Below are 27,050 nucleotides of genomic sequence, written 5' to 3' on the forward strand. Positions count from 1 at the left end.
TGACATAGTTCATTTCTCTAAAGACAACATTTAATTAAATCTTACAAAACCCTACACACTATTTTCCAAAACAGGCAAATTCAGCACTTCAACTGATTCTCTGAATTCCAGTATTAGTGACCAAATATAAAGCTAAAGAGGCATAACAGCCTCTACTTTAGGATAATCAGTCCCCAAAACAAACTGTCTTAGGTGACATCTAGGTAGGCCAAATGCCCCAAACTGTACATGAGAATGTCATCTCCTCTAGAGGTACCAGGGATGACAGGGGCACTATGGATGTTGGTCACTAGAACTTGGATGCTTCTAGTATTAGTGTTACTCCACATAAACTGGAAAGCAGTGGATATTTAGTCTAACAAGACTGGAACACAGAGAAAATATACCGCAGGAGGAGTTTCAGGTGGAAAAATAATTTTTAACCTCCCTCTAATATATGAGTACAGTCTATTCTACCTTCAATTGCAAATAGAGTGATAGAGATGGAAGCTGTATTTTAGGAGGTTAATGTGACACACTATCTACTAGAACAGAATGGATATGCATCATACATGTCTCCTAAAGAGTTCTGCATGTGGAGCTAGTGCCTGTGGATCAGCTTCTTTCACAAAACGCATTACTTCTTCTATTGACCAGGTGGAAGGATCCTTATTCAATATTCTTGAAGGCTCCCTTTTTAGTGAATTCAAATCTGGCCCGGTTGTGGAACTTGCAGCTTTTAGTATAAAAATAATGTGAAAAGAAGAAGTATCACTAGTCTATACAGGGATAACACATTTCATTTTACATAAGACATTCTTAATATTAACATGTGGCTTTTATTATGCATTCTTTGTAGTATATAAAAATGAAAGATGTTTTATTTCCCCCCAAACAACATTGAGCTGTTCCATTTGTCTTTAAATGCCTTATATAACTACACATATTTACAGCAGCATAAACATGAGCACTATGACACACCTAGAGGGATTAGTTTGAGTTATACTTGGCTCCTGGGTCCCAAGATGCCATTAATTGGGAACGTGGCAAAGGCAAGTTAAGCTGTGCAGACAGAGGGAAGGACAGGAGGAAACCCTCACCCCATATTTCAACAACACAGAAATAGGCGACAAGATGCTCAGGAAGTCAGCTGCATATAGCTGTCCCTCTCCAGTCTGCCTTGCTGCAGGATCCATAATAGCAGTGAGAGGAAGATGCAGCAGGCAAGACCCCCCAACACCATCTTGCACTGCAGTGTTAGTTCTAACTGTCTTCAGTTCTGTATTTGCAGTTACATTAGCAAGCCTGACATGCGTGGCAATAGCACATTTCATTCCATATGCAAGCTTTTTTATGGCAAAGAGCTTCTTTATTCATAACTCACAGACTTTGTATGTTAACAAAAGCACTCACATATTTAGGAAAATTTAGTTATATAGCGTACCTTCAATCCGCCTCTGTATTCGATTCCTACTAACTTCATAGTAACCGCTGCTCCCAGCAGAGCTCAAGGACAGCCTGCGCAGGATTGGGGTTGAATTTGAGGTAGCATTCACTGACTGATGGGAATTTCTGTAATATGCTGCACTCCCTGAAGCACAATATTCTGTGGAATTTCGACAGGTTGGGCTTGAAGGATTTACAGAATTATGTGCAGAATCTAGAGAGTCCTCAGAAAATCGGTGTTCTTTGGAAGTGCTGTTTTCTTCTATAGGCAATGTTTCTGCTACACAAAAAAACAAGTATGTGTATGTTTGAAGTAATGGACATTATACCATTGTTATTCAACCCCTTGCTATAGTCTCTTAAAAATACTGACAGATTGTAAGCCTGTTAACAAATCTGTGAGGACATTACTGTTGCTGAATGTTTGCTTCTTTTCCTCTACAAATCACTGAGCTCTTCCTGTCTCTTTAAAACCTTTTTTTGCAGCAAAAAAAAATTAATATGGCAAGTTTGCAACAGTCTTCCATAAATAATTTCAGTTGTATTTGTTAAATACTATGAACAGGGAAGTGACAGAGGAATTTTTTTTAGGTAAAACTGTCCAACATTAAAATTGATACATCAAACAATTTTAGTCAAGCATTTTCATTATCTTTTTTTTAAAACTGTTCTCAAAAAGCTAAGCATTAAGAATGTGTTACATTTATCTTGCAAGAAATCTTTATTATAAATAAAATGCTCATGCTAACTAAGAATTGTTTAAATTGTTCTAGACAGCAGAGGGAGTCACTAACTTCATAAACAAGTGGACAGTTATCTTCTGTAGATCCCCATGCATTCAGACACAGAGGCCATCATTAAAAACTGAACAGGTTAGAGGCAAAACTGTTACAAACTACAGCACTCTAACATAACACGTTTTGACTAAACCCTTTATCTACATACACTTAGTTCTTGCCACAGGGCAGGGTCTATAAGCACAGATTCTGGAAAGCTAAAAAGATACATGTGAATTACTGAATCCACTAAGCAAGCTAAAAAAAAAAAAACACAAGCCAAAAACCCCTACATAAACCAGGTCTCTGAAGGAAGTATAACAACATTCCTGTTTTTAGTTCCTAGCACTTCTCAGCTAATTTCTACTCCACAGAACACAAACAACGCCCACTTAGAAGACTCATGAATTTTTAGAGCCTGTCAATACAGTTTCTAAGCCAGATGAGAAGAGTTCAGCTGGTCCCTTTCCCTGTGCCATGAGACATGAGCCAGGTTTGCATGCTTACTGAAAATTCCACTCTCAGTCAACCGAATTTAGGTCTGACTGGGAGAAACATGCTATAAAAGGAATAAATCCAAACCCAAACAGATAAGAACACCACTCCATTCTCTAGCAATCGTATGTATTCTACTCCAGGCCAATACCTAGCACAAAAAAAGAAGTTGGAACCATGACATACAAATCTGTATGAAACAAATGCTGCTTTGGCAGGAGAGTTAGGAGTTGCAAAACACAGCTAACAGGTTCACGTAAGTGTTAACCCCACACTACCGTCTTGAAAATTACTCTAGTGAAGTTATAAAACATATGCCAGTGAAGCAGCATATTCTGTGGAATATGAGCTGGCATGTTCTGCAAAACAAGTTCCTGAAATAAGCTTTTTACTACTCTTCTTATATGATAAAATTCAATAATTTCTTAGGCCAATTAAACCTAAAGGAAGAATATTTTCCTAAAAAAAAACTGTGAACTTCTCAAGCATGTTTTCAACTTGCTTCATGAGGTCTAAGTTTTCTGCAGTGAGGAACTATTAAGCACATTTTGGTCTTCAGACAGCATAGTCCTGAAAGGCAACCAAGGGCACTCAGAGCCAGCTCCCTACTTAGTGAATGTAGTAAGAGAAAGATGATGGAATCACAGAACAGAATCACACAATCATTTAGGTTGGAGAGGACCTTTCATTAAGTCCACCCATTCAAAACTACTGCAAAACTTTCTAGGCTGTTAGATCTGAATCCCAAAAGCAAAGCACTGAAGTTTTCAAAGAAAACAAACAAGAAAACTAACTTCTCTACATTTGTCAGCTTGAAGCAGTTGCAGCAACTTACCAAAATGAAAACAAAACCCCATCATTCTATAGAATTTCAGAGAAACTTTAGGAGATGTAGCCAATGATATGCATCATAAAATTAAAGGGTAGCCAACCAAGGGAAAATTAGAGCTATAGAGAATGAAACCAGTAACAGAAATCCCAGTCCAAGACCAAAGGTGGAGGTGATACTTTAAAAAGTTACAGCAAAGCTATATAAAAGAGCCTAACATTTAACTCACTTAACCTGCAGACTCAGATTTCTGAAGTCATGAATGCTAGGATGAAACAGTGGAGACAATACTCACCAGCAGAAAATTTCAACTAGGGTATTTAAGCATGTACCAGCCAACTCCATGTAATGTGTTTATTAAAAAAAAAAAAAAACCAAGCAACTTCTTGTAGTTTTAATAGTAAAGAAGCAGAGGTCTCAAATATAGGTGAGCTTTTTAAAATAATTGTTTTACATAATCCTTGTTAAGATTTAGCAAGACAAAAAGATTTTTAAAACTGACTGTATTACAAAAGAATTTCACTTTATTTATTCCAGTTATATCCCAGATTTCTCTCTGATGTTATACATCCTAAATTAAACAGTAGTAAATAGGGCTGGGAAAGATCAACTCTGCTTTTTTCCCCAAGATACAAGTATTTGAATTTATCCTACTGTAAAATCTCATTCCACATACACAAGGTGGAAAAGTGGGAATATTTTCCATCATCTTTTCAAGAAGGTCTTTCTGTTCAGCAACTACAGGGTCCAGTCCACTTTCCTTTCCACCCATTTAGCTTCTCTTCTAACACAATGCAGCTGCAATCCTGATGAAAAAGTGATCAACTGGTATGACAGCTGATTCAAAATTGGCAGCTAGCAAACAGAGCTTCTCAATGCATGGAGCAATGAATGACACGCTTCTCCTGCCTTGACATATTGAGCAGTTGCAAGCAACAGTGGTATGGAAAGACATGGGAGGTTCCTCTGCAGCATGCCTGATCTCTGGGCAGATTAATAAAAGGCCAATAAAAGGCCTTATGTTTCAAATGTAAGGATGACAACAGACTGTTTAAACACAGACGTTTTTGTTTTCTCAGAGCTCTTCTGGGAATTAGAACCCAGTTGTTCTGCCTCATACATGATGGGAATGATGTAATCAGCCACAGTAGTAAGAACACTCTGTTTTCAGGGGGAGGGAGACTGAATTATTCCCACCCACCCTTTATTTTTCATAACTTTAAGAAAAAACTGTCAGTGAGCAAGAAATGCAGCAAAATCTGCAAAACATATCCCTGAGCACATCAGAAGGAAAATGAGCTGTTTGAAAGACCCTTTCCCACAATTATTCAGTTTTGCCTTCAAATGCTACTTCAAAACTATTTCAAAACAACTGTGTCTCAGTGGAACCAGAACTTTTTTGGGGCGGATCCTTCTCACTAACCAACCCATGACTGACCACTACAAAAATTACCTCCAGATTTTCAGCAGAGGACATTACTCTAATGGGAAACACACAACACTGAAGAACACTTGGCCTCCTGAAGTGCAGAGTACAAATTCAAACCTCTGAAACCCCAACAAAACAATTAAGGTAACTGCACTCTATAATGAACTATTGATCTTAAAATGTACTTTAAGGAGTACGCTGTCTTCATCCATAAAACGGATCCATTAGCAAACACAGATTAAAAAGCAGTATGTGCACACATGTTCACTCTGAGGAAGATTTCTTACAAGATAATGTAGATCTACACAAACATTTATTTTGCTCCAACTGAAACAACTTCATTTGAGTATAATTAAGTATTCTACACTTACTAAGTTACCTATGAGAAATATATGACTTAGGTGTACAATGTATCTGTGGAGTTAAGCCAGTACTTCTTTTGGAAAGACACAGAAATCAGTAATCAACTCAGAACTGTATTTTCTGAGGCTGTTATTATATACAAAGAAGTGAATACCCTACATATATATCTATAAACTAATAAGATGTACCATTTTAAATAAGGTATCCTTTTGAACATTTTATATCCTTTCCAGCTCTAACTGTAGTCCTATGAGTTTTCAATTTGCACAGAAGAGATCATCATTCTGCCCCCACTGGTGCTGGCAGACACAAAATGACACCAGGATCTCAGAAAAGAAGAAAAAAAATTAGGAAATAAATAACTAATTTCTATCATATTAAAAAAATAAAATAAAATTAAAAAAAAGCCCTTGCAGCAAGGGAAAGTATGTATCAGATGGGAAGAGTCAACACCAACAAATTACCCCAGTTTAACCAGTTAAGTAGCAAATGCAGAGTAAAAAGCTTCACATTTTCCCAAGTCTCTCTTGTTGAGGCTTAAACCTAGATGCTGTATTTCATGTCTGAGGCAGACTAAGACTAGATATATGCTCTGTTACTGCAGCTGAGCCGCAGCACAGGAAAAGGTGCTATTCATCAGTGAGCTAAATCAATCTACCAGGAAGCTACCCTGGCTATGGCTGCATTTTATTCAACCCTTCCTTCATCCAAGTGCACAGTGAACCAGCCCAGAGAAGTAAACTGCAAACAACTCTTCCCTTCACCAAAATTATGTATCAAATAAAACACAGACTAAGGACAATGTAGGCCCTCTAAGGAAGCTATCGGGAGAACTGGCTACACAGGATTTGGAGAAGGCTGAGGTTCTCAATTACTTCTTTGCCTCAGTCTTCACTGGCAAGTGCTCTGACCACACCACACAAGTCTTGGAAGGGAGATGCAGGGACTGTGAGAATGAAAACCTTAGGCCCACTGTAGGAGAGGATCAGGTTGGAGATCATCTTAGGAACCTGAAGGCGCGCAAGTCCGTGGGACCTGATGAAATCATCCATGGGGTCCGAAGGAGCTGGCAAATGAAGTTGCTAAGCCAACTGTCCATCATATTTGAAAAATCATGGCAGTCAGGTGAAGTTCCCAACGACTGGAAAAAGGGAAATATGACCCCCATTTTCAAGAAGGGGAAAATGGATGACCCAGGGAATTACAGACCAATCAGTCTCACCTCTGTGCCTGGCAAAACCTTGGAGCAGATTCTCCTGGGAGGCATGCTAAGGGACATGAAAAACAACAAGGTGCTTGGTGACAGCCAGCATGGCTTCAATAGGGGGAAATCCTGCCTGAAACAATTTGGTGGCCTATGATGGGGCTACGGAACTGATGGACAGGGGTAGAGCAGTTGATGTCATCTACCTGGACTTGTGCAAAGCATTCGACACTGTCCCACATGACATCCTTGTCTCTAAACTGGAAAGACATCAATTTGATAGGTGGACACTCAGTGGATAAAGAACTGTCTGGATGGCTGCATGCAAAGAGTTGTGGTCAATGGCTCAATGTCCAGCTGAAGAACAGTAACAAGTGGTATTCCTCAGGGATTGGTGTTATGACTGGTCTTGTTCAACATCTATGTCGGAGACATGGACAATGGGATTGAGCGCGCCCTCAGCATTTTTGCTGATGACACCAAGCTGAGTGGTTCGGTTGATACACTGGAGGGAAGGAATGCCATCCAGAGGGACCTTGACACTCTCGTGAGGTGGGCTGATGCCAAACTCATGAAGTTTAACCATGCCAAGTGCAAGGTCCTACACCTGGATCGGAGCAATCCCAGGCACAGCTACAGGTTGGGCAGAGAAGAGATTCAGAGCAGCCCTGTGCAGAAGGACTTGGGGGTGAGAAACTGAACATGAGCTGGCTTCAGTGTCCTCTTGCAGCCCAGAAAGCCAACCATATCCTGGACTACATCAAACGAACGTGACCAGCAGGTCAAAGGAGGTGATCCTGCCCCTCTACTCTGCTCTTGTGAGACCTCACTTGGAGTATTGTGTGCAGTTCTGGTGTCCTCGACATAAAAAGGACATGGAACTGTTGGAACAAGTCCAGAGGAGCGCCATGAGGATGATCAGGGGACTGGAGCACCTCCCATATGAAAACAGGCTGAGAAAGTTGGGGCTGTTCTGCCTGGAGAAGGCTACATGGAGACCTCATAGCAGCCTTCCAGTATCTGAAGGGGCCTATAAGAATGGTGGGAAGGGACTTTTCAATAGGGACTGTAGTGATAGGACAATGGGTAATGGGTTCAAACTTAAGCAGGGGAAGTTTAGATTACACATAAGGAAGAAGTTGTTTACCGTAATGGTGGTGAGGCACTGGAATGTGTTGCCCAAGGAAGTTGTGAATGCTCCATCCCTGGTGGTCAAGGCCAGGCTGGACAGAGCCTTGGGTGATATGGTTTAGTGTGAGGTGTCCCTGCCCATGGCAGAAGGGTTGGAAATAGATGATCTTAAGGTCCTTTCCAATCCTAACTATTCTATGATTCTATGAAAATGTTTTCTGTGATTCTGCTCAGTGGTTCAGCTCACCACTCAGCCAGGGGGCCTGGTACCCACTGCAGAGACAAAGAGGCAAGGAAAGCAGAACAACTTTTCACTGGCAGCTAGCCATAAACTCAGCTGAATTGTATCATCAAGCTACACCCTTACTCACTTAATGGCCCCAGCCTAGAGTTATTAAGAGTTGCTTCGAATTTATCTCCTAACCCATTTTGGCACAATTGGTTTTCTGCTAAATTGTCATATATGAAGCAGGAGGCTTCATCTGTCACCTATCTGCCTGAGCTCCTTCACAAAAAAAAGACTACCAGGTTTAGAAGGACTGCTGGAACTTGCAGTAGATCTTCCCTAAGTGCAAAATCTGTGCCAGTGATCAATAATTAACATACTTTCACCCTGACCTGTCAAAGACTAGAGACAAACCAGACACATATGTTGTACTTGGTCCTCTTTGACTGGAAATACTGAAACCATAAATAATCCTCATATATAATCCCAACATAATGTAATTACCTTCAGATGGATGAGCATCATTTCTGGGAAGCTTAGGGGAAAGAGGAGCAGTGTATGGTGGAGAGTCCTGAGAGTATCGTTTAGCAATCCTGTTTTCAGGCATTTCTTCCTTCGCTGTGGAGAAGAAAGTCAACAGCTATTATTCTAGCATAAAGCTGCTCAGGAAGAAAGTCAGGCGACAAAGGCAAAGACACACATCAGCCATTCATCACATTACCGTTCACCTTATTGGGTCACACAGACTCAAGTAATTTTGATACAAACTTCCAAAGCAGAAATACAGCTTAGTCTGTACTCTCATCACCCAAATTACCTTGACCCTGTCTACTTTTCTAAAAAAATAAACAATAAAGAAGTAAAACTAATGACCTTCACATGGCAGAATTAGAAACATAATTTCCCTGCTAAAAAGGCAGTGGTGGGGAATTCTACAGTAGCACCCAGAAGACAGACTCAGCTATCAGACAGCTGTAAGGAAGCTTCACACCCAATATGAGTCTTCTGGAATTGCCCTGATATTAAGGTTTTCTTAGTCATGGCTCCTGGTAACCCTCAGGCTGGAACTTGTAATACTAGGCCTGACAAACAACCTGATGGGAGATCTTGCACAAGCCACTTCATTTTGCCCTCACTCTATACTTCTGGTGCAGCAGACAGTTACTGGCCTCATATGAAGTATCAAAAGCAGCCACCTAAAAAACTCACCTTTTCTACTAGAATGCTGGACTGTACACAGTAGAATGCAAAAAGTTTGGAGCCACCACTGAGTAAGGTGAATGAAGAGGGAAAAAAGGTCCTTTTTTGGTGTGGGAAGGGCCAGACTGAATACTCTTTCAGAGGAAGGTCCTTCTTGTAAGGCAGTAAATATCTTTTTGTAAGTTTATTTTATGATCCAAACATAAATTTAGCACATGAAATGTGAAGTTCTGAGCTTGTCCTTTTAGTATTATCACAGTGATACAATACATGTTTCCTGTCTTGGCTACAAGGAGCGGTTTGCTGAACAAAATGATTTTTGCACATGTGGTATGTGCTATCCCATCCTGTAAAAGCACTACGACACTGGAACCAATTCACTAAGAACTGAAGCGTATTCATTTCAATCAACTCACGTCATAGAAAGACAGATTAAAAGTTACATGTGATGTAACACATTTCTCAAAATGTTACACATTTCTCAAAAATATCAGCATTTGAAAATAACAGTTGTTTTAACAGTACCTGGTTTGTTCCTGTCATACTCCATAGGACTATGTGCACATCCCATGTAAGGGCTGAAGGGCTGGCTACTAAAGAGATTATCACACTGCAGGCTGTGGCAGAGTTTCTCCAAGAAGCGCAGGACAAACGATGCACTGTTTACAGAAGGGAGATTGATGGCATGCTTTTCCCCATCAAAAGAAGCTGTGAATAAGAAGATGATGTCAAACATCCCCCAAGCATTATGAAGTATGGTAAAATACCATTATTAACTTAAAGGAGAAGACATCCAGATTTGATTTAAACCACACAAGACACGAGAGGAGTAAGCTATCATTCTGGCAGTTTAACAAATTTATATCCAAAGGACAGCTTTCACCTTCCACTGGATCCATGCCAGTTTAAATTTGCTCTATGGGAACTTATTTTAATAAAATTTTGGATTCACACACCAGCATAACAAAACTTGCAACTATTCCCCCATCACCAAAACCTTACGAGTAATTTCTGCTGGTTGCTTATAAAAGAGCAAGTTCTCCATCACCTACTTGCAGGAGATAACACCAAAAAGACACTTTGCAGTACTTGCTAAAAAAGTAATACAAAAAAAAGGGGGGTGGGGGAAGGAAGCAAACAAATTTTTAGATTTTTTTCCCCCCTCAGTTACTAACTTAACTGAACATACTTGTGGTGACATGTTGGAATCCATTACCATTGAAATTCTGACTACAGAAACTGTTTTGCCATTTGCTACTTTATCACTAGAGAAATCTATCCTGTTGTCAACACTACAGTGGTCAAGCTCCCATTTATTTCAACAGGAGCTAGGTGGCAGAGATACCACAACAGCCACAAATGGATCTTGTGTCTTTTAAAGTGAGTGATTACAAAGAGCCTGGACATGTGCGTATGTCCTTCGCTTGTTGACCTCCTTCCTTTCCCTCCCAGAGTGCTGCAACTGACCATATTTTTTTTGGTGAAGATTAGTAAGATTTTGAAAGACTCACTACTACCAATATGTGGACAAATAGTCACACTAATTTCATTAATTACACTAATTAATTACATTAGCTGAGACTTTAGTTACTTCTGATTAGAAAAACATTACAACAAAGCAGGAACAAACTTGTTACTTAAGCTCAGGGCTAGAAAGAAGTGGCATAAACACCAGGTTTATGCATCAATTTGTCTTCTTGGTTTTCAGCTTGTCATGCAGATTTCTGTTGTTAATGTAAGTTTCCAAATGATAAGCAGAGCTTTAAAGGATCACATCTTGTTGGTAGCAGATGCTTTTAAAAAAAAAGAAGAAAAAGAAACACACAAAAAAAATCCAAACCAGAAATTACAAGAAAGCCTTTACTCACAGATCTGAATTAAGGAACACTTCCATATTGTGTTACAAAAGAGATATATAATATACACAAAACTGAAGAAAATGCTGAAGTTTAGCATATTTTAGGCTTCTTGATGAATTCAGAAGTGTCAATTACTTATACCACTGATGTAAGGAAGCTTTTGATTGGAGTTAATGAAAGTTAACCAGCTACCATAAACAACAATGTGGTACCTCTCTCATCTGCTTTCACAACACACTGACCTGCTGCAAGTGCTTAAAGTTTAAGAGTCAATACTACAGGGACAAATCCCAGACCAATGTGTTTCCATGGCCCATTCATTTTTTCCAGGCTCAAATGTTCAAATGAAATACTAATAATTCACAGTCCCACATGTGGCTCAGATACAAGGCCCTCTACCTCCTGTTTGGCGAAGGGGTCTCTAAAGGCAAATTTTTGCATGGAACTCAACCAGTTCTGGAGAGCAAATGGGCTGTGAGACCTAGCACAGCCTGAACTCCTGACAAATTTACTGCAAGGTAGTAGGCAGCTACAGCAAAAATTTAAAATGCTTTATAATAGCTTTATGGATCTTCTTATATGACCTTGGGGAAATCACTTATTCTCCATGCTTTAATTTCTCATTTTGAAAAGAAGCACTGAAAAGAAAAATATTATCTCAGAGTTGTCAGGAGGGTAAAGCAAGGAACAGCTGAGGCAATGAGAGTGCCCCAGCAAGACATGTCATGGGAAAAATCCACAAATAAAGATTCAGTGCAAACACAGCTCCCTTGTACTCTGAACACCTGGGGGCAACCATACAAACTCCAGCCAAGGGTGTGGGATCCAGATCCATACGCTCAACTATCTGCTTTGCTTGGGGACAACATAAGCCTCTTACACCCCAGACAAATGCTAAGGGGAAAAACTAAAAGGCGTATCTCAGAGGTGCAGTAACCTCAGCCTTCAATGACAAGTAAACAGGGAATGGACCTTGCATGTACAATCCCAGCCCCCAGGATGAAGAGTCTTCTTATTTCTTCACCTTCCATTGTGTAAGTATGTTTCAAATACCAGGTTCAGGACAGGAGAAAGGCTGAGAGCTAAACTATCAGAGAAATGTGTATGTCTGACAGTGAAGAAACTCACCCAAGAGTCTGATTTTAATGCTCTGCTTGAGAAGATTTATCTGAGCCTCAGTCTATTCCATCCCACCAAACGCCATAGTCTCTGCACTACAAGGAGAAAAAAAGGGGCTGACACCACCACCATTAGTGGGCTTGCTAATCAAGCCTTCAATTTCCTTTCAGTTATATTTGCCTGAATTGAACCCTTATGCATCAAGCAAAAATAAAATGGTTTGTGCTTTTGTTTGAGTAAGAAAAGATGGAAAAATCCTAAATTCAATTCTATTCAAAACAATTATTTTCTTCGGCAGCTGAACCAAAAGAAACCGCTAATTATTGACATGTATTCTAGCAAGATTATTTTATCCACGTCCTCATTAGTGTACAGTTTCCTCCTACTGCAGGTATAATACTCATCATGAAAGTATCAGTCCACAAAAGATTTAGATTTCTTTGCTTATTCTCTGCTGCAACAATTTTCTTTTGCCAGTCTAAAAAAGAAAAAATCCCAAACAACTGCACAAATCACACTCCAAAACCACTTGCAAACAAAAGCTCCATAAGAAAACAATCGCAATTTCATTTTATAATTCCTCTTTTTATTCTACTGAAGCTTTCCGTTCCCTCCTTACTGTTCACATGCACAGCTGGTTGTCATGTGCGACATTAACCTAAGTCACAGTTTATGCTTCTCAAAATAAAAGACAAGTTTTGATAAAATGACAGGGAGCATTTGCTCACCCACTTCCCAGCAACCCGTTTGACAAGCTGATGAAAAGGCAGGGGCATAAGAATACTGGAAACCCAGTGGGCCCTTGTGTCTCACTACCACCTGGACCAGGACTCTGCTTCAGGAGCAGTCCACAGCACTATATTCCTCAACTCCAGGGCTACAGAGCCAGTTGCTCTGAATCAAGTCCTTTGGGTGAAGTCAGGTGCTGAACAGTAATTCCTTTTCATACAGAATTTTTGAATGTAAGCAAACTACAACTGCATTAAGATTCTGAAATTTCTCTCTCCTCTGTGAAAGAATTATTTCCAACTACTCCACCACAGACCAGATATGCCACTGACCTACAATTTAGTCCTTCATGATAAAAAAACAATACAGGAAACACACATCTCTGAGCATTTTGTTCTAGAAAAATGATTTATCTGAATTTGGTACAGCAAGGCACTTTCATGCATCTTGCAAAAATAAAGCAATATAACTTTCAAAACCAAACATATGCAATGCCATTAAACCTTTACCACACAGCAGAGAAGCTGCATCCAGTTTGTGAACAAACTCATGGGGACACATAAGCAAGGCTTACTGTAGTTCTGCTGCATGTGGCTCAGGTGCTGCTTTTTAAATACTGTTAGACAGCAACATCGTTATTAGTATTTAACTCTACTAATAATGTTTCACATCTGGTGCTAATATAAGGAGATTAAAAGTAATACAAAGTCTTTTTAACACCAGTGATGGAATTAGGAGTTGATGTGCTAACTGCTATAGCCTAGAAGGAAAAATAAATGTGAAGAAGCAGCTATTCAGTTTGAGATGTAGAAATAATTTATCTGTAGACCTGCCATTAATATGTAGTAGAAATAAACCTATTCCAGAATAGCAGACATAGGTGGATGAACAGTGACCCAAGATACTGCTACAATTCTGGGGTATGGAGGAAGGGAAGAAGCAGCAACTTTAACATATGAAATCGCTTTCCTGGAAGCTAAACAGATTAGTTTAAAACTTGTCACCCACTTGGTTAAGGCATTAGGAATAGAAACACTATGTATGGGTAAGATTATGCAAATGACTTGAATTAATAAAGCTGATTATTTCACTCATACTGAGTTTACTTGACATATGCTTGGCTACAGCTGCTAAATGAGGTGCACAAGCTCTACGTAGTACAAGAATCTAAGTGCACTGTGTATATCATATATGTGATTGCATATGTAACTGTGTGTATCATCATAAGTAACTTAACACTGCTATTACTAAATTCTAATTTAAAGAATTGTTGAAATCATCCTGGTCCCAGAGTAAGATAAATCACACAACACCAATACTCTCTTAGTAAAGTTGTTCACAAGTATATATTCTTGACTGCTCTTAAATAGTTACAGAAGTGATATAAACTCATTGCAGCTACTTCAGTTGTTCTGCCCTATCTCAAGTTCACAACCAACTTAAGAAACACAAGAAACAAAGCATCTTCACATACCAGTTATCATTTCCCCTCCGTGATGGCCAGATTTCAGAAATCCAAAGACTGTTTTGGATTGATAGGCACAATCCACGCAAGCCTGTACTGCCTGCTGAAGTACCACGTTGACAGGACCTGGTCCAAAGTGATCTGGAAGCTGCTGAACCTTCTTCTTATCCAGGTGAGGCCCAGAATTTCCATGCTTGTTAACATAAACACACACTGAAAAAAACCCAAGACATATTTATTGCCGAGGAATCATCTTTTTAGTTTTAACCTTGAGGAAAAGATGTACTGGACAACTCAAGAAGCTGAACATGCATACGTACTTCCAGAGCATGCAAAAAGTGCTCTCTCTGTCTTCTACCAAGGTTCTCCTGCCTGAGTCCTAAAACACTCTGCTCTTTAAAGCCCTTTTCTACCCCTCTAATGTAACAAAGATGTCATAAACTCTGCTTATCTTTTGTTTTGACTAATCCCTGTTCACATACTAGTTCAGATAAAGTAAGAATTACTGGCAAGTACTCTAAACTAACAAGATGTGATTCTATAAAGGTGGCCTTATCAAGTTACTGCTCTATTTTTCCTCCTATTTGAGAAGCTGCAACACTATGGTGTATATCTACCACTGCTGCTCATCCTGAAGCACCCATGTAGTACTAACCTTTGCATGTTTTATTGTCCTGTGTGCATGTATAATGGTTACTGAAAGTCCATACCTTAAGAAGCGCTGAAGCACCCATGTATGATTTCCACGCTGCAACTTGGCCTTCTCCACTAAACACTTTTCTAGAAACACTGTAAGGTGGTTTAAGCCTTAGCACAAACCAATCAAACAGGACTTCTGAAATTAGTTTTACAGAAACTATGCAAAACCCTCCTTCAAAAGGGATTGCAAGGCAGAAAAAGGGACTGCAAGGGGAAAAAGTTGTAACTGAAAACAGATTACCATATTTTCTATACTGTAGTATTACTTGGGCTTAGTTAAAATCCTGGATTTTTAAAAATTATATATTTCTGTGTTTTAATGATCTTACATCTTCACATGTATCTGCTTACTCTCTGACATCTGCAAATGGGAGAAAGCCTATGTGTACAAATAACCAAAGATACAAATCAGCACAACTAGTTTCTATGCATTTTCTGTCTGAGCTCAACATCTGCCTCCTGAAAGGTTTACATTCTTAGGAAATGCATACATGTTTTTCCCTCATCCACGACTGAAGTGAAGAGTACAAAGAGCTTGTAAAAACAGTTTTTAAATGCAAAAAAGCACCCCAAACAGAATTATCATAACTTTTGGAGGCTTTAAAAAGTCATGAGATTTCAGTTAACAACATACAAATTGTTTCACTACAGGGTTACAAGTTACTAAATGAGTTGGTTCATTTGCTAGATTATTTCTTTCTCCAACCCTTTTCAAGACACATTTCATTATCATTCAAAAACAAGCAAACATAAGAGGAAAGAGGAATGTATTCCCTCTGATCGCCTTTACTTGGTTTAAACAGTCTTGATTTTTTTCTTTTTATGTAAGGATATACAGAGATAAAAATCTGTTTTGTTATATTACACTATAGCCTGCATGATATCAGAATATCATATGGGGTTTTAGCTATATCTTCCCATTTCATATATTAAGGAGCGGGACAGACATGAAAGAACTGTAGTTTCCTTCTTCAGGCAGGAACAAACTGCCAGGTCTAGCAGATCTATCAGAAGTCCCTGTGCTCCAGCACTTCTTGCTATAACAGAGGCATCAAAATAGTAGTTCCGCTAAGTAATACTGGCACTTCAAAATATCTTTAAAAAATAAGGTAGCTAGATAGTGATTTATAGTAAGAACTTTGCAGCACATTCACTTGCTTGAAATGGATGCCATTTAACACTAAAAATATCATAATGTTTTTTCCTTTGTCTTTTACCTGTGGATATAACTGCTGCAGTTGCACCAGACAAACTAACTCCATCTTTAAGTATCTGTGTAGTGCCACCATCCCTCTCAGGAGAAGAATGAGGAGAAGGAGATGCAGGAGTCAGTTGTTCTGGCAAGATTTTTTTCTGTTTAGAGGGGAAAAAAAAACAAAACCAGCCCAAAATCAAAACCATGAATGCATTTTAAGGAGTCTGCAAAACATTTCTGCTATCAGTTACCATCTTACTGAATGCGTGTGGTTCATTATTACAGAACTACTACACACAGCAGATAAAAGTCCAGGAAAGGAAGACCAGAAACTGTCAGTTTGCATTTACAGCTACTTAAGTAAGACAGCAGAACACAAATTACTTAAAAAAGAACCCACTTCTGAAAAGTAGGAAAATAATGAGCTTTATATGCTAATTCATGACTCTTCTAAATCTCACAAAGAACCAAAGAGGTGTTTTGGATTATTTTCCTGTCCATACCCTTCCAATCATCTGGGTTTATCATAGCTCAAAGCAGTTAGTTGGACTATGTGTATATTCCCATGTAAAACTTGAGCCACATCTAGGTGTAAACTTTACAGTGCACTTAGATTTTCCCTCAGCTTGTTTCAAAGGGGCCGAAATTTTCAAGTAATCACTTTCAGGAACTGGTGCTTTACACAAGATATCAAATAAACCAGTAGTTACAATCAAGTCAAGCGAGTTCCAAAAATCTTTTCCTTTCCCAAGCTAAACTTATTTGCAACATATCATGTAACAACCAGAGTCTGCAGCACAGAGATTTAGAAATTGGCCAGTGCATTATTTTTCACCTGAGGAGGGAAGAATTTTATTGTAACGTGATTTGGACTGGGGTTTAGAAAAGAGACATGCACAAGGAAGGTGTTTCTAATGTGGTTTAAGGTGCTACATACGGAAATAATAGAAATAATGAAATACAAAGAAGTTCATCACCTCACCCTTCACCATTTATTCTTGCAAGGGAACAGATTATGTTCTCATTCTCTTATCAACCAAAAAAAAAAAAGGAATCTAAGAGACTGACACTGCTGAAGACCACAGAGACTTTTCTATTCAGGTGATAAGGGGTTTACTGGTAAAAGTAATCTACAGCGGAGTGAAAATTCAGTCAAGTTGCTAAGGAAGGCTAAGCCCTCTTCCATTTAGCAGTAGTCGTTCTTTACACTTTTAGAAGCAGCATATTTTCCAAATAATATGTTAAACGACATGTAGAAAGCAAACACAATTTACACCTTCCTAAAAGCAGCAGTGCCTAACTTCTTTGTAACACCTAAAAAAACACTTAAAAAGAATAAATTAGCTTTCTTCTGGAATCCAGGGAAGTTTAAAGAAAATTTCTGTGCCCCTTCTTACAGTTCAGAGAAGACAGGTTTGGCTGCAGAAGCTACTTGACAATATAGGCACTGGGTGGAATCGCCATAACTGACATTATGCTTGACATTGCATTGTGAATGAGATGAGGTGGCTCAGGTCAAACACTGAACTAAGCAGTGATGTATTATTCATCAGGAATTGCCTATGTATCTTAACACTGGGTTAAGAAAGGTTTCTCTCCATCCTTAATACTGAGAGCCAAAACGCACTTGGGAAGACTGAGCTTTTGATCTGAAATCAGACATTCCTGAAAGCCTGGGGAGCTTTTGGCTTGGGGGGCAGTTGTCTGTCACCATGCTGCAAAATATGGGTGGTTGAGTTGAGGGGAAGAGGAAGAAATGGAAGAAATGTAAGCGTGAAAACAAAATACAAACACTGAACTGACAGAGAAACTAGCTGCCCTTCACACTAACACATGAGGGTGGTGAGGCTAGACAGTCATTTCCTACCTCCTCCTTCAGAAGAGCATGCATTTTGAAAACACAGCACGTTATACTTGCTCAGCTGAGGTTCCCATTTTGCAACCCCAAGCAGACAAGCAGCAAACTGCGACCCCAAAGCCATGTTGTTTGACAAGACAGGCAGCGTTCTCAGCAGGGCTCAGCACATTTGCTTGGTCAGGGTGTTGTCGGCTGTCCCCTGTTAGCTGGGAGGGTATACCAGCTCCGTTTGCCTGCAGAGAGCACTGCTCACAGCCCGGCACCACATGGCCAACTTCACAGGCTTCGCCTTCACGCTTAGAAACTCTCCTCTTGTGGTATCAAATTTAGGGCTATGATCCACACTCAGACCAAAGCACTTCCTCAAGAAGTTCTGGAAGGAATTCTCTGCGTTGTTATGCAAAGTGTACTTTTAAAAATAGTGAAGAGATATAAAGAGATTTCTTCTTCATTACAACAGAATAAAAACATACAGTGCAAACAGGAGAAGACAAATGGAAAACAAAACCTGACATGCAACTCACACTGACAGAGAAGCTTAGAAAACTTTAAGTAAAGGAGAAAGATGACTCAACAGCTCAATATTCCTAGTTGTATAACAAAAATTAATACCTGCACAATGATAAACATTGCAGCATAACAAGTGTAAAAGGACAAGGAAAGTCAAACAACCCTACAGAGTATCAGGTATAGATCAACCTCCCTAAACACAGTTTTTTAACTACCACATAGCCAGCTAACACTTCAAAGCACAATTACTTAGCATGAAAGCTGGAGGAGGGTTTTTTGATCAGTCTTGGGAGGGAAAAAAGCACTTTCAAATTTCTATACATATACCACTTCCATAGTATTATCACAGAATCATATAATGGTTTGGGTTGGAAGGGACCCTAAAGATCATCCAGTTCCATCCCCCTGCCATGGACAGGGACACCTTCCACTAGACCTGGTTGCTCTAAGCCCTGTCCAACCTGGCCTTGAACACTGCCAGGGATGGGGCAGCCACAGCTTCTCTGGACAACAGGCTGTATGGCATTCCATCTGACACTTACTTTTGTGCAGAACTCCCACAAAGCAACATCTCCTCTCTTATGCAAACAGGTGTAACGGTTCAAAGATTTTGCACGTATGCATAACATCTCAGCAATTTAACCATGTACCAAAGCAGTAACAACCATCCATGGATTCTTAACAAGAGCTATTTTTTAAAGCTTTTATTGCAAAAGTCAATGAAGTAAAACTCCTGTTAGATATATCAAACTTAGATTCTGCAAAACCTAGCTCTTGTTTGCCTTGTCCCACAGAGAACATCCTGCGTGCATACAGGTACCTCAGATTCACCACCTCAAGATAAGGGAGTGTCAGCAGTAACCCCCATTCCTTTTCCTTAGGCAAATCCCTTCAAGTACCTCACACAGATCAGATGCCAAATGCAGTGCTCCAAGCAGACACTTCCAGATACCCAGCATTAAGAGCCCAGAAGCCTCTTCTAAATGTGAGATACCTCTAACTATTCTTTCAAATGGTACACAAAGCCTCTCCATTTCTCTTTCAAGAGACACAGAGGACAAAACACATGAAAATGTGCATCCTGCCATACCTGAGTACATCCTTAAAATACAAATGTCCTGTGTTCTCCTTTAAAGCCTGCCCTGATTTCTGGAGAACACCCCATCCACCAGCTAAGTCTGGATGGGAGCACCTTTCTCCTCTTTAATTATGTCTCTCTGCACTGTGATACACACCAAGCAAGAGAGATGGAGATCATTTGCATCTGTAGCCTACCAGTGTGGATATCTGACTGGAAGGGGCAGGCAGTAGAGACAGCACTTGGTTTTCAATTTCTGGTCCCCAGAAACATTTCTTACCTTATGGTCATCTTTTCAATGAAGTGCCTGCTCCCAGTTTTGTGCTACAGCTTTCTAGGTATACCCTAATAATGCCCTATTAAAAGAGGGTCACTAATCTACCCCTTTCACAGAATCACAGAATCCCAAGGGTTGGAAGGGACCTCAAAAGATCACATAACTAACATTAAATCCCATATGAAAAACTTCCAAAATACAACTTTTTTAAATCTGAGGGAGGAAAAAAAACCAAAACAAAACCCAAACTCGAAACAAACTCAGAAAACACAATGCCACCCATGCCCCCATTGGTTCTAATGCAAAGGACGGAAGACCATAAAGACAGGCACAAATCATTTAGGGAAGGACATTGCAGGATTGTTACTCCTCTTTGGCAGCTTGCAGTGGGTGAGAAGCCTCAGAAAAAAGACTGCACTTCCAATTCAAATTGCCCTAAATCTGCCCTGCTGTCATCCTATCCTTCCTTGTTGCAGATGTAGCTTTTGTGCTTTTTTGGGGTGGAGCAGGCAAAGAAGATAATAAGAGGTATGGATGCAGGGTCAGTTGTCTACCAGTTTAGCTCCCTCAAGTAGCTCATTCTGGGATTATATAGCCACCAGTGTTGGTGTCACATGGGATTGGGAAGGGGGGTTTACAGCAGTGATCATTTGTACCTTATCAAACAACTCCAGAGGAGCTGAAGCTGCAGCTGCCAGTACTCTAGATCTGACACAGCTTGGCAGGGAGAAAGGCAAAAAGTCATCTTGTCTTTCAGACCAAGGCAGAATTAGGCCCACACCTGGAGAAATGGATTGCCTGGAAAGAAGCTTCTTGCTTCATGCTGGTAACTTCACAATTAGAGATTCAGTTGGCAAATTTAGCTGTATGCTTAAAATGCCTGAATTCTGCAACAAATCCCTCACTGTTCTTAATCCTTTGTTTCCAAACATGAAGCAAACAAAAAAAAAAGAAATATTCAAACTATATATATGATTCAGTACCAAAATAACCCAGACTAAAAAGCCTGAAGGCTCTCCTGGCTCTTGTAATTTTACTGGAAATGGCTATTCCAGAATATTAAACACTAGCAAATCACCCATAAACAAATCAGTAATCTTGCTCTGGAATGAAATAATCCACAGAAGTTTATACTGACATATTCCAGAATAGCCATTCTAGACTTTTCTTGTAACCAGCTGTTGAAAACAGTAAAGCCCTGAAGGCTGAAGAGAAGAAAGAAAATTAAATGATAACAAAAAAAAAGTCTCACTACAAAATTTTTCAGTAAAAAGTAAAGTAGTAGATAAGGACTAACCTTTTTTCCAGGTTTTAAACTTTTTTTCCTTGTTTTAAGATTTTCAGTATGAGAGATGCTTTTTGTCAGGGGAATATTTTTAGGAGACCTGCCCTTCTTGGGAACTGCAGACTGTCCAGGGGGTTTGCCCCGACCTGGTTTCCTGCCCCGTTGCGCTGGTACCGGAGCAGATTTCTGTGGAGACTGCATTGAACGCCGGGTCACTTTGGAAGGGGAAGATTGGATTTTTGCACTGCTCTTTGTAATGGAAACTGAGGAAAAACAAAAACAAAAGGGAGGGGGGGGAAAACCTCAAAATGAATGATGGAAAGAAAGTTTTCTAACAAAGGTTTAAAAAAAAATAAAAGTAGTGCACAATTTACTATGTAAAATAAATATACTTGGATATTTTGAACTTAAGTGGTTGGCATGTAACTACAGAACTTTATTAAAGCCAAAGACAGAACTCTTTACTCCCGTTCTTTTAGAGCAACTTTCCTAAGATAAAAACATTCAAACAAAAAAGAATAATTAATCCACTCACCTTATAAATGCTTCCTATAATTTAACTATATTTATAAAGTGCCATTCATCAAGAAGGCCTTCAAAATACTTCAGAAATTACAGAGCTCATAATATATCCATTCTCTAAGAGCAGTTTCCACAATTACAAGACATGCCAACTACTTCTAAGGAGCTAAAAAATAGCAAAGAAAATCATCCCACTAATGAGGACAAACTAATGATAGGAAATGTATCATGAATGAGTATTTATCTGAGATGCCTGTTTAGAAACTTAGATTCACATAACTATACCCAAATTTTTCTACCTGGAGCTATTCAGACTTAAAATTTTATTTGGAAGGACTTCCAAAAATCAAACACAAAGTATCATTTTAATTCAGTCTTAACACTGAACCAGTTCTCTGTTGAATCTCCTATCCCAATACAAAATTGATCCAATACATATATGATGTGACTGTATTATAACCTGGTATAAAGCTGAAAGACATAATCAGAATTCATTGGATAGAACTTCCTAGTTAGGAATGTTTTACACACAACACACTATTCTCTGAAGTAATACTGATGATTTTGTTGTAATAATTCCCTTCACAATGGAGAGATTAAAACACCAGAAGGATGTCAAATAGAACCCACAGATAAGGACATATCCTCAATGCAAAGATGTACCACACCATGCTACAGTAGCACCTGCACCCAACGAAACACAATTACTAGGTCCAAAAATACAACAAATATTCTGTTTTGTTGATCTGATTGCTGGCAAGCAGATAGATCAGTTGAGGAAGAGGTAAGTTGAAAATGAAAACGGGAGATGTTGTGACAGCAAACCATCCTTGTGAGACCTATAGGAGATGATCACACAACAGAGTTGAGATAATTTGAAACCTTTAGACTATAATCAGATGGCTTTCTAGTATCACACTGCCCCCACTACAGACTTTTGTATCTCCCTGATGATGAAACTCCCATGATTCCCCCTAACCCTAGGTACTAGAACTTAGTGTGACACAACTTAGAAGTGTTGCAAGTGAGGGCTTAAGTAGGCTCTGACTGTCCCAACCAGTGTCTGATCCAAAGCACTACTGCAGAGTAGTAAAGTGAAGTGAAAGTGAAGCATAGGGGGCTGCCAATAACTAATTTCCAGGATTTTTGTGAATTTGGAATATTTCTTCTCCCAAAATATTAGTATGTTGAGGCTTTCTGATAAGCAAATGAAACATGAAATAAACCTCAAAGATACATTTGAAATGAGATCTTGAGAAAAGAACATAGTTACAGATTGAGTAACAGTTTTAATGTCTAGCTCTATGAGTGATATTCACCTTAACAGCCCAGCAGCCAGCTTTACAACTGTTACTTTGAATTTTTATTCAGGAGTTCACTGTTATTAAGTATTTGCAACAGAGAATATTACAGTAAGATAAAATACACACTCCAAACAGACTTCTTACAAAATACAAGTACTACTGACACACATTTTAAAAGCTGTAGGAGCATTCACATACATTGCTATTTGAGTCTGTTACTAATCTAATATTTCTGATGGCAGTTGAGAAAAAAACCTCTTCATTATAACCACCTACAATCCTAATACATCACATACAGACATGATATCCCTAGGTATCCAAGAAGGACCACCTCCTGGATGTGCAGTGATCATTTTCATTTTACTTATGTATGCCAAAACTTGCTCTCATACGCAATGACAGCTTAAAATAAGATGAACAGAATTTTAACCAAATGCTGGCATAACATTATTCTGAGATCTCTGAATTGCTGAATGACACCTCGCATTAAGCCATACGTCTGGAAAGCAAAACACTATCAACTGAATGCTGTACAATTCAGTACTACATATTGCGTCCTGTATAACGCTTGCACTCATGTAAAATGAAGCTATTTTTATTTGTGCTACACAACTATGCATTTAGCAAACCAAGACCTCCAAAAGAAACGTTTCACAAATTCTTTGTGCCCCTGCCTATGCTGAAATCTAATAAATGCATCTTTGTTCTCACACAGTAAAGATAAAGCTAAGGTTAAATACACAGCTAATAGCAACGTCAACAGGTTCTAGAAGCACAGGTATGAGTTTCGGGACACTGGGTAATCCCTATTCCCTTCCAGAAGGACATTTACTGGACAAAAAGTAGCAATGAAAACAGCTCCAACCACTTCAGGCTGCCCTCTTGAACCACACACATCAAGTACCCTTATCTCAGTATCTTCCTACCTGTATACTCCAGAGGACCAAATATTAGCAGCATTAACCATTAACGGGGGGAATCAGGTCCCATTCGATATTCTTCCTTCTGCCTAGGGCTGAAGCTGCTTTTTTCAATAGGCAGGATTGCAACAAAGCCCATGCTGCCTGGGCAGCCTCCCAGAGATAGCAGCAAATGAGGAGGCTGCTATTTGCATTTGTTGATTTAAGAGAGGGTGGGGGGAGCACAAGGGAGTGGGAGACTGCTAAAGTAATTCCCATATTGTCTGCAGGCTGTATTGACAGTGATCATCAGTCACCTGCTCATACTTTCTTCAACCCAGCCTTCAGAGGGAGACCAAAGGTTACACTGGGTCACAGGATCTGAAGGGAAATGAAAAGACATGCAAAAATCGAGCTGCCAACCCACTGCATCTGTAGACAGAGCTATCCCCACTAGGCCACATGTTCCAAAAACTAAGATGTTTTAATAGTCTCATGAGAACTTGTTAAAATACAACGATGAAAAGAATAGAGAGGAAAAATGCCAAGCTCTGCTTGCAATTACTGCAGTATTTAGCTGGGATATTTACAACCAAAAAAGCACATTTGCCTTTTCAGGATGCTGCTTTGCATCACAAAGACCTTCTCATTTGCACAAACAAAATCAAGCATTTGTGTAGTATTGCTCTTCTACACAAATTTCCACTGCTCCAGTTTCAAGAGAGGGACGCATTGCATGGCATTCTTTCCCCAAGTCTCTTATTTACACCAAAAACCTACTGGCATCCTCAATAACTGGGGAGCAGAGATCTTGCTACACAAACATACTTTACCATCGCAATGTTAGCAACTAAACAGCGTTTTCAAATACACACAGCTCTAGTAATACTGTCATGTTGATGATGGCTATAGGTGACTACTGTCACACAACACACAAACGGCTTCAATACTTTCAATCACTGCTCATACAAAATCTTCTGGCTTTCTCCCTGAAACTATTCTGTGAGAACCCCAACACCTATAAACTTTGTATCTAACGTATGTAAGAGAAACCCCGAGTCCACTATCTTGGAACTCGCAGCTTAAAGATGCACTGCCACAACTCAGTTCTCATTCACGCAAGCAGATCATCCACTGGAGCCAACCAAACTCATTTGCATGAGAAGGACATGAAAGATTAGACTTTAGATGAGGGCCAAATTTTGCTGGTAGAAGCAGAAAACCTGCCCAGGCACATGCAGGACTGCAAAATTTGACCCCAGAATGTTATCCCAAAGATCTCTTTCTAGAGTAAGTCAGATATTTAAGACAACTGTGAAATCTGAAGCTACTGAAACCTCCAGCACTTGGGAAGGGGATGGGACAGATGACAGCTCTGAAGCCTGAATTCTCATACAATTCTAATTAGTAAAATTCCCTCAAATAATCCACAGTGATGGTTTCACTCCATGCTTTTATGCAAAGCAAAGGGAAAAAAGGTTCAGATTAGTAGTAATATTTAAACATTAGAAATCTACTATTCAGTTAGTGTCACAGAGCAGCAATTACAAGACAAGACTTTAAAAAGCTTTAGTGAAATGACACAAAACAATATAGGGGCCCATTCTGCAATACACTCTGTGAATACAGCATTGCTACCTTATGTGAAGGTGCCAATTAGGACTGTAAAAATAGTAATTCACTGTTTAAACCAGCATGTCTCTCAAGACAGAAACAATTCATTTGTACTGAAGTATTATTTCTATGAACCCACTGAGACACAAGCCAAATGTTCTTCTAAGAACCTAAAAGCCCAGCCCTTCTCTCATCTACAGATTAAAAAAAATGAGGTGAAGAAATTTAGCAGATTACCCTAAATCCATGTGAGCATTCCACAGCAGAAGTAATGGAAACATCCCTCCTCTGTTCTAGCCTGGGATTTTAACTATAAAATTAACTTTCTTTAATGCAGTAGGTTATTATCATGATAGTTTTGACAACTGGCAAAGGAGGTGAAAAAGATTAGCAATTTTTCTAAACAGCTTACTGTCAAGGATTATAAAAATTTATGTCCTTATGTCTCAATTGAACAAGAGAGCCATACAAAAGCGTAAGCATCTATAATACATGACACCTCTTTCTATCTGTGTTTGGATTACTTCTGGTTAAAAGGTAGCTGTGAGATACTAATTGATATGTTGCTATGATACAAAGTCAGTTAAAAGTCATCATTTTGTGATCTAAAAAGCAACACTGCATTCAGAAACTTCACCACCCACCTTGGGCAAAACGTGGGCATTATGGTTTGCAATTTTCTTTGTTCTGGATTTTAGTTTCTGCTACCTGCATAACAAAAGGAAAAAAAGCCCAACAACAAAACCCAAACAAAACCAACCACCAAACAAATGAAAAAAAACACCAAATAAAACAAAACAAAACCAACCAAACAAACACAAAAGACTCCTGCTATCTTCTTTAAAAAATCCTAGCCTTCCTTTCACAGACCTGAAAGGTGAAATGGTGAAAGGTGAAATGGGTGAAAAGGAGAGCTCCAAGCCACACAAAACAAAATTAGGGGGCCACAAGGATGATCAGGGGTCTGAAGCATCTCTCCTATGAGGAGAGACAGCAGGAGCTGGGCCTGTTTAGTCTAATGGGGAGAGAAGACTGAGAGGGGATCTCATTATTGAATGCAAGTATCTCAAAGGTGAATGCCAGGAGGATGGTTCCAGACTCTTTTCAGTAGTGCCCAGAAACAACACGAGGAGCAATGGCCATAAGCTAAAACACAAGAAGTTTCACCTCAACATGAGGAAGAACTCTTTTATGTTGAGGGTGGCAGAGGACTGGAACAGGCTGCCCAGGGAGGCTGTGGGGTCTTCTCTTTCTGGAGACATTCAAAACCCACCTGGATATGTTCCTGTGTAACCTGCTCTAGGTGGCCCTGCCTTGGCAGGAGGGTTGGACTAGATAATCTCTAGAGGTCCCTTGCAACCCTAACAATTCTGTGAAAGGAAAGCATTTCTTTCCTAGTGACCTACCCAGGCAGTACCGTAGCATCCTCCATCCCTCACCCCCCGTCTCCCACATTTTCAAGCACTAGGCAAGCCAGCACTTTACAAAACAGTCCTGTAAAAATAATAATCAAGCTCCATCAAAATTCACTGTTAACCACACATACGCACACACACACA

General features: G+C 39.5%; 1 protein-coding gene across 1 annotated transcript in view; it reads right to left on the reverse strand.

Moving 5' to 3' along the window:
• SCML2 (Scm polycomb group protein like 2) overlaps window positions 1–27,050 on the reverse strand; it is a 71,015-nt gene that overhangs the window by 1,467 nt on the left and 42,498 nt on the right. The window contains exons 7-13 of the mRNA XM_005151470.3: window positions 21,165–21,415; window positions 16,167–16,302; window positions 14,260–14,463; window positions 9,604–9,786; window positions 8,383–8,496; window positions 1,424–1,705; window positions 552–715 (exon numbers count right to left, since the gene is read on the reverse strand). Of these exons, the coding sequence (XP_005151527.2) occupies window positions 552–715; window positions 1,424–1,705; window positions 8,383–8,496; window positions 9,604–9,786; window positions 14,260–14,463; window positions 16,167–16,302; window positions 21,165–21,415 (1,334 nt within the window). The remainder of the gene's footprint in view (window positions 1–551; window positions 716–1,423; window positions 1,706–8,382; window positions 8,497–9,603; window positions 9,787–14,259; window positions 14,464–16,166; window positions 16,303–21,164; window positions 21,416–27,050) is intronic.

Source organism: Melopsittacus undulatus, chromosome 2, assembly GCF_012275295.1.
Source record: "Melopsittacus undulatus isolate bMelUnd1 chromosome 2, bMelUnd1.mat.Z, whole genome shotgun sequence".
In the NCBI taxonomy this organism is placed as follows: Eukaryota; Metazoa; Chordata; class Aves; order Psittaciformes; family Psittaculidae; genus Melopsittacus; species Melopsittacus undulatus.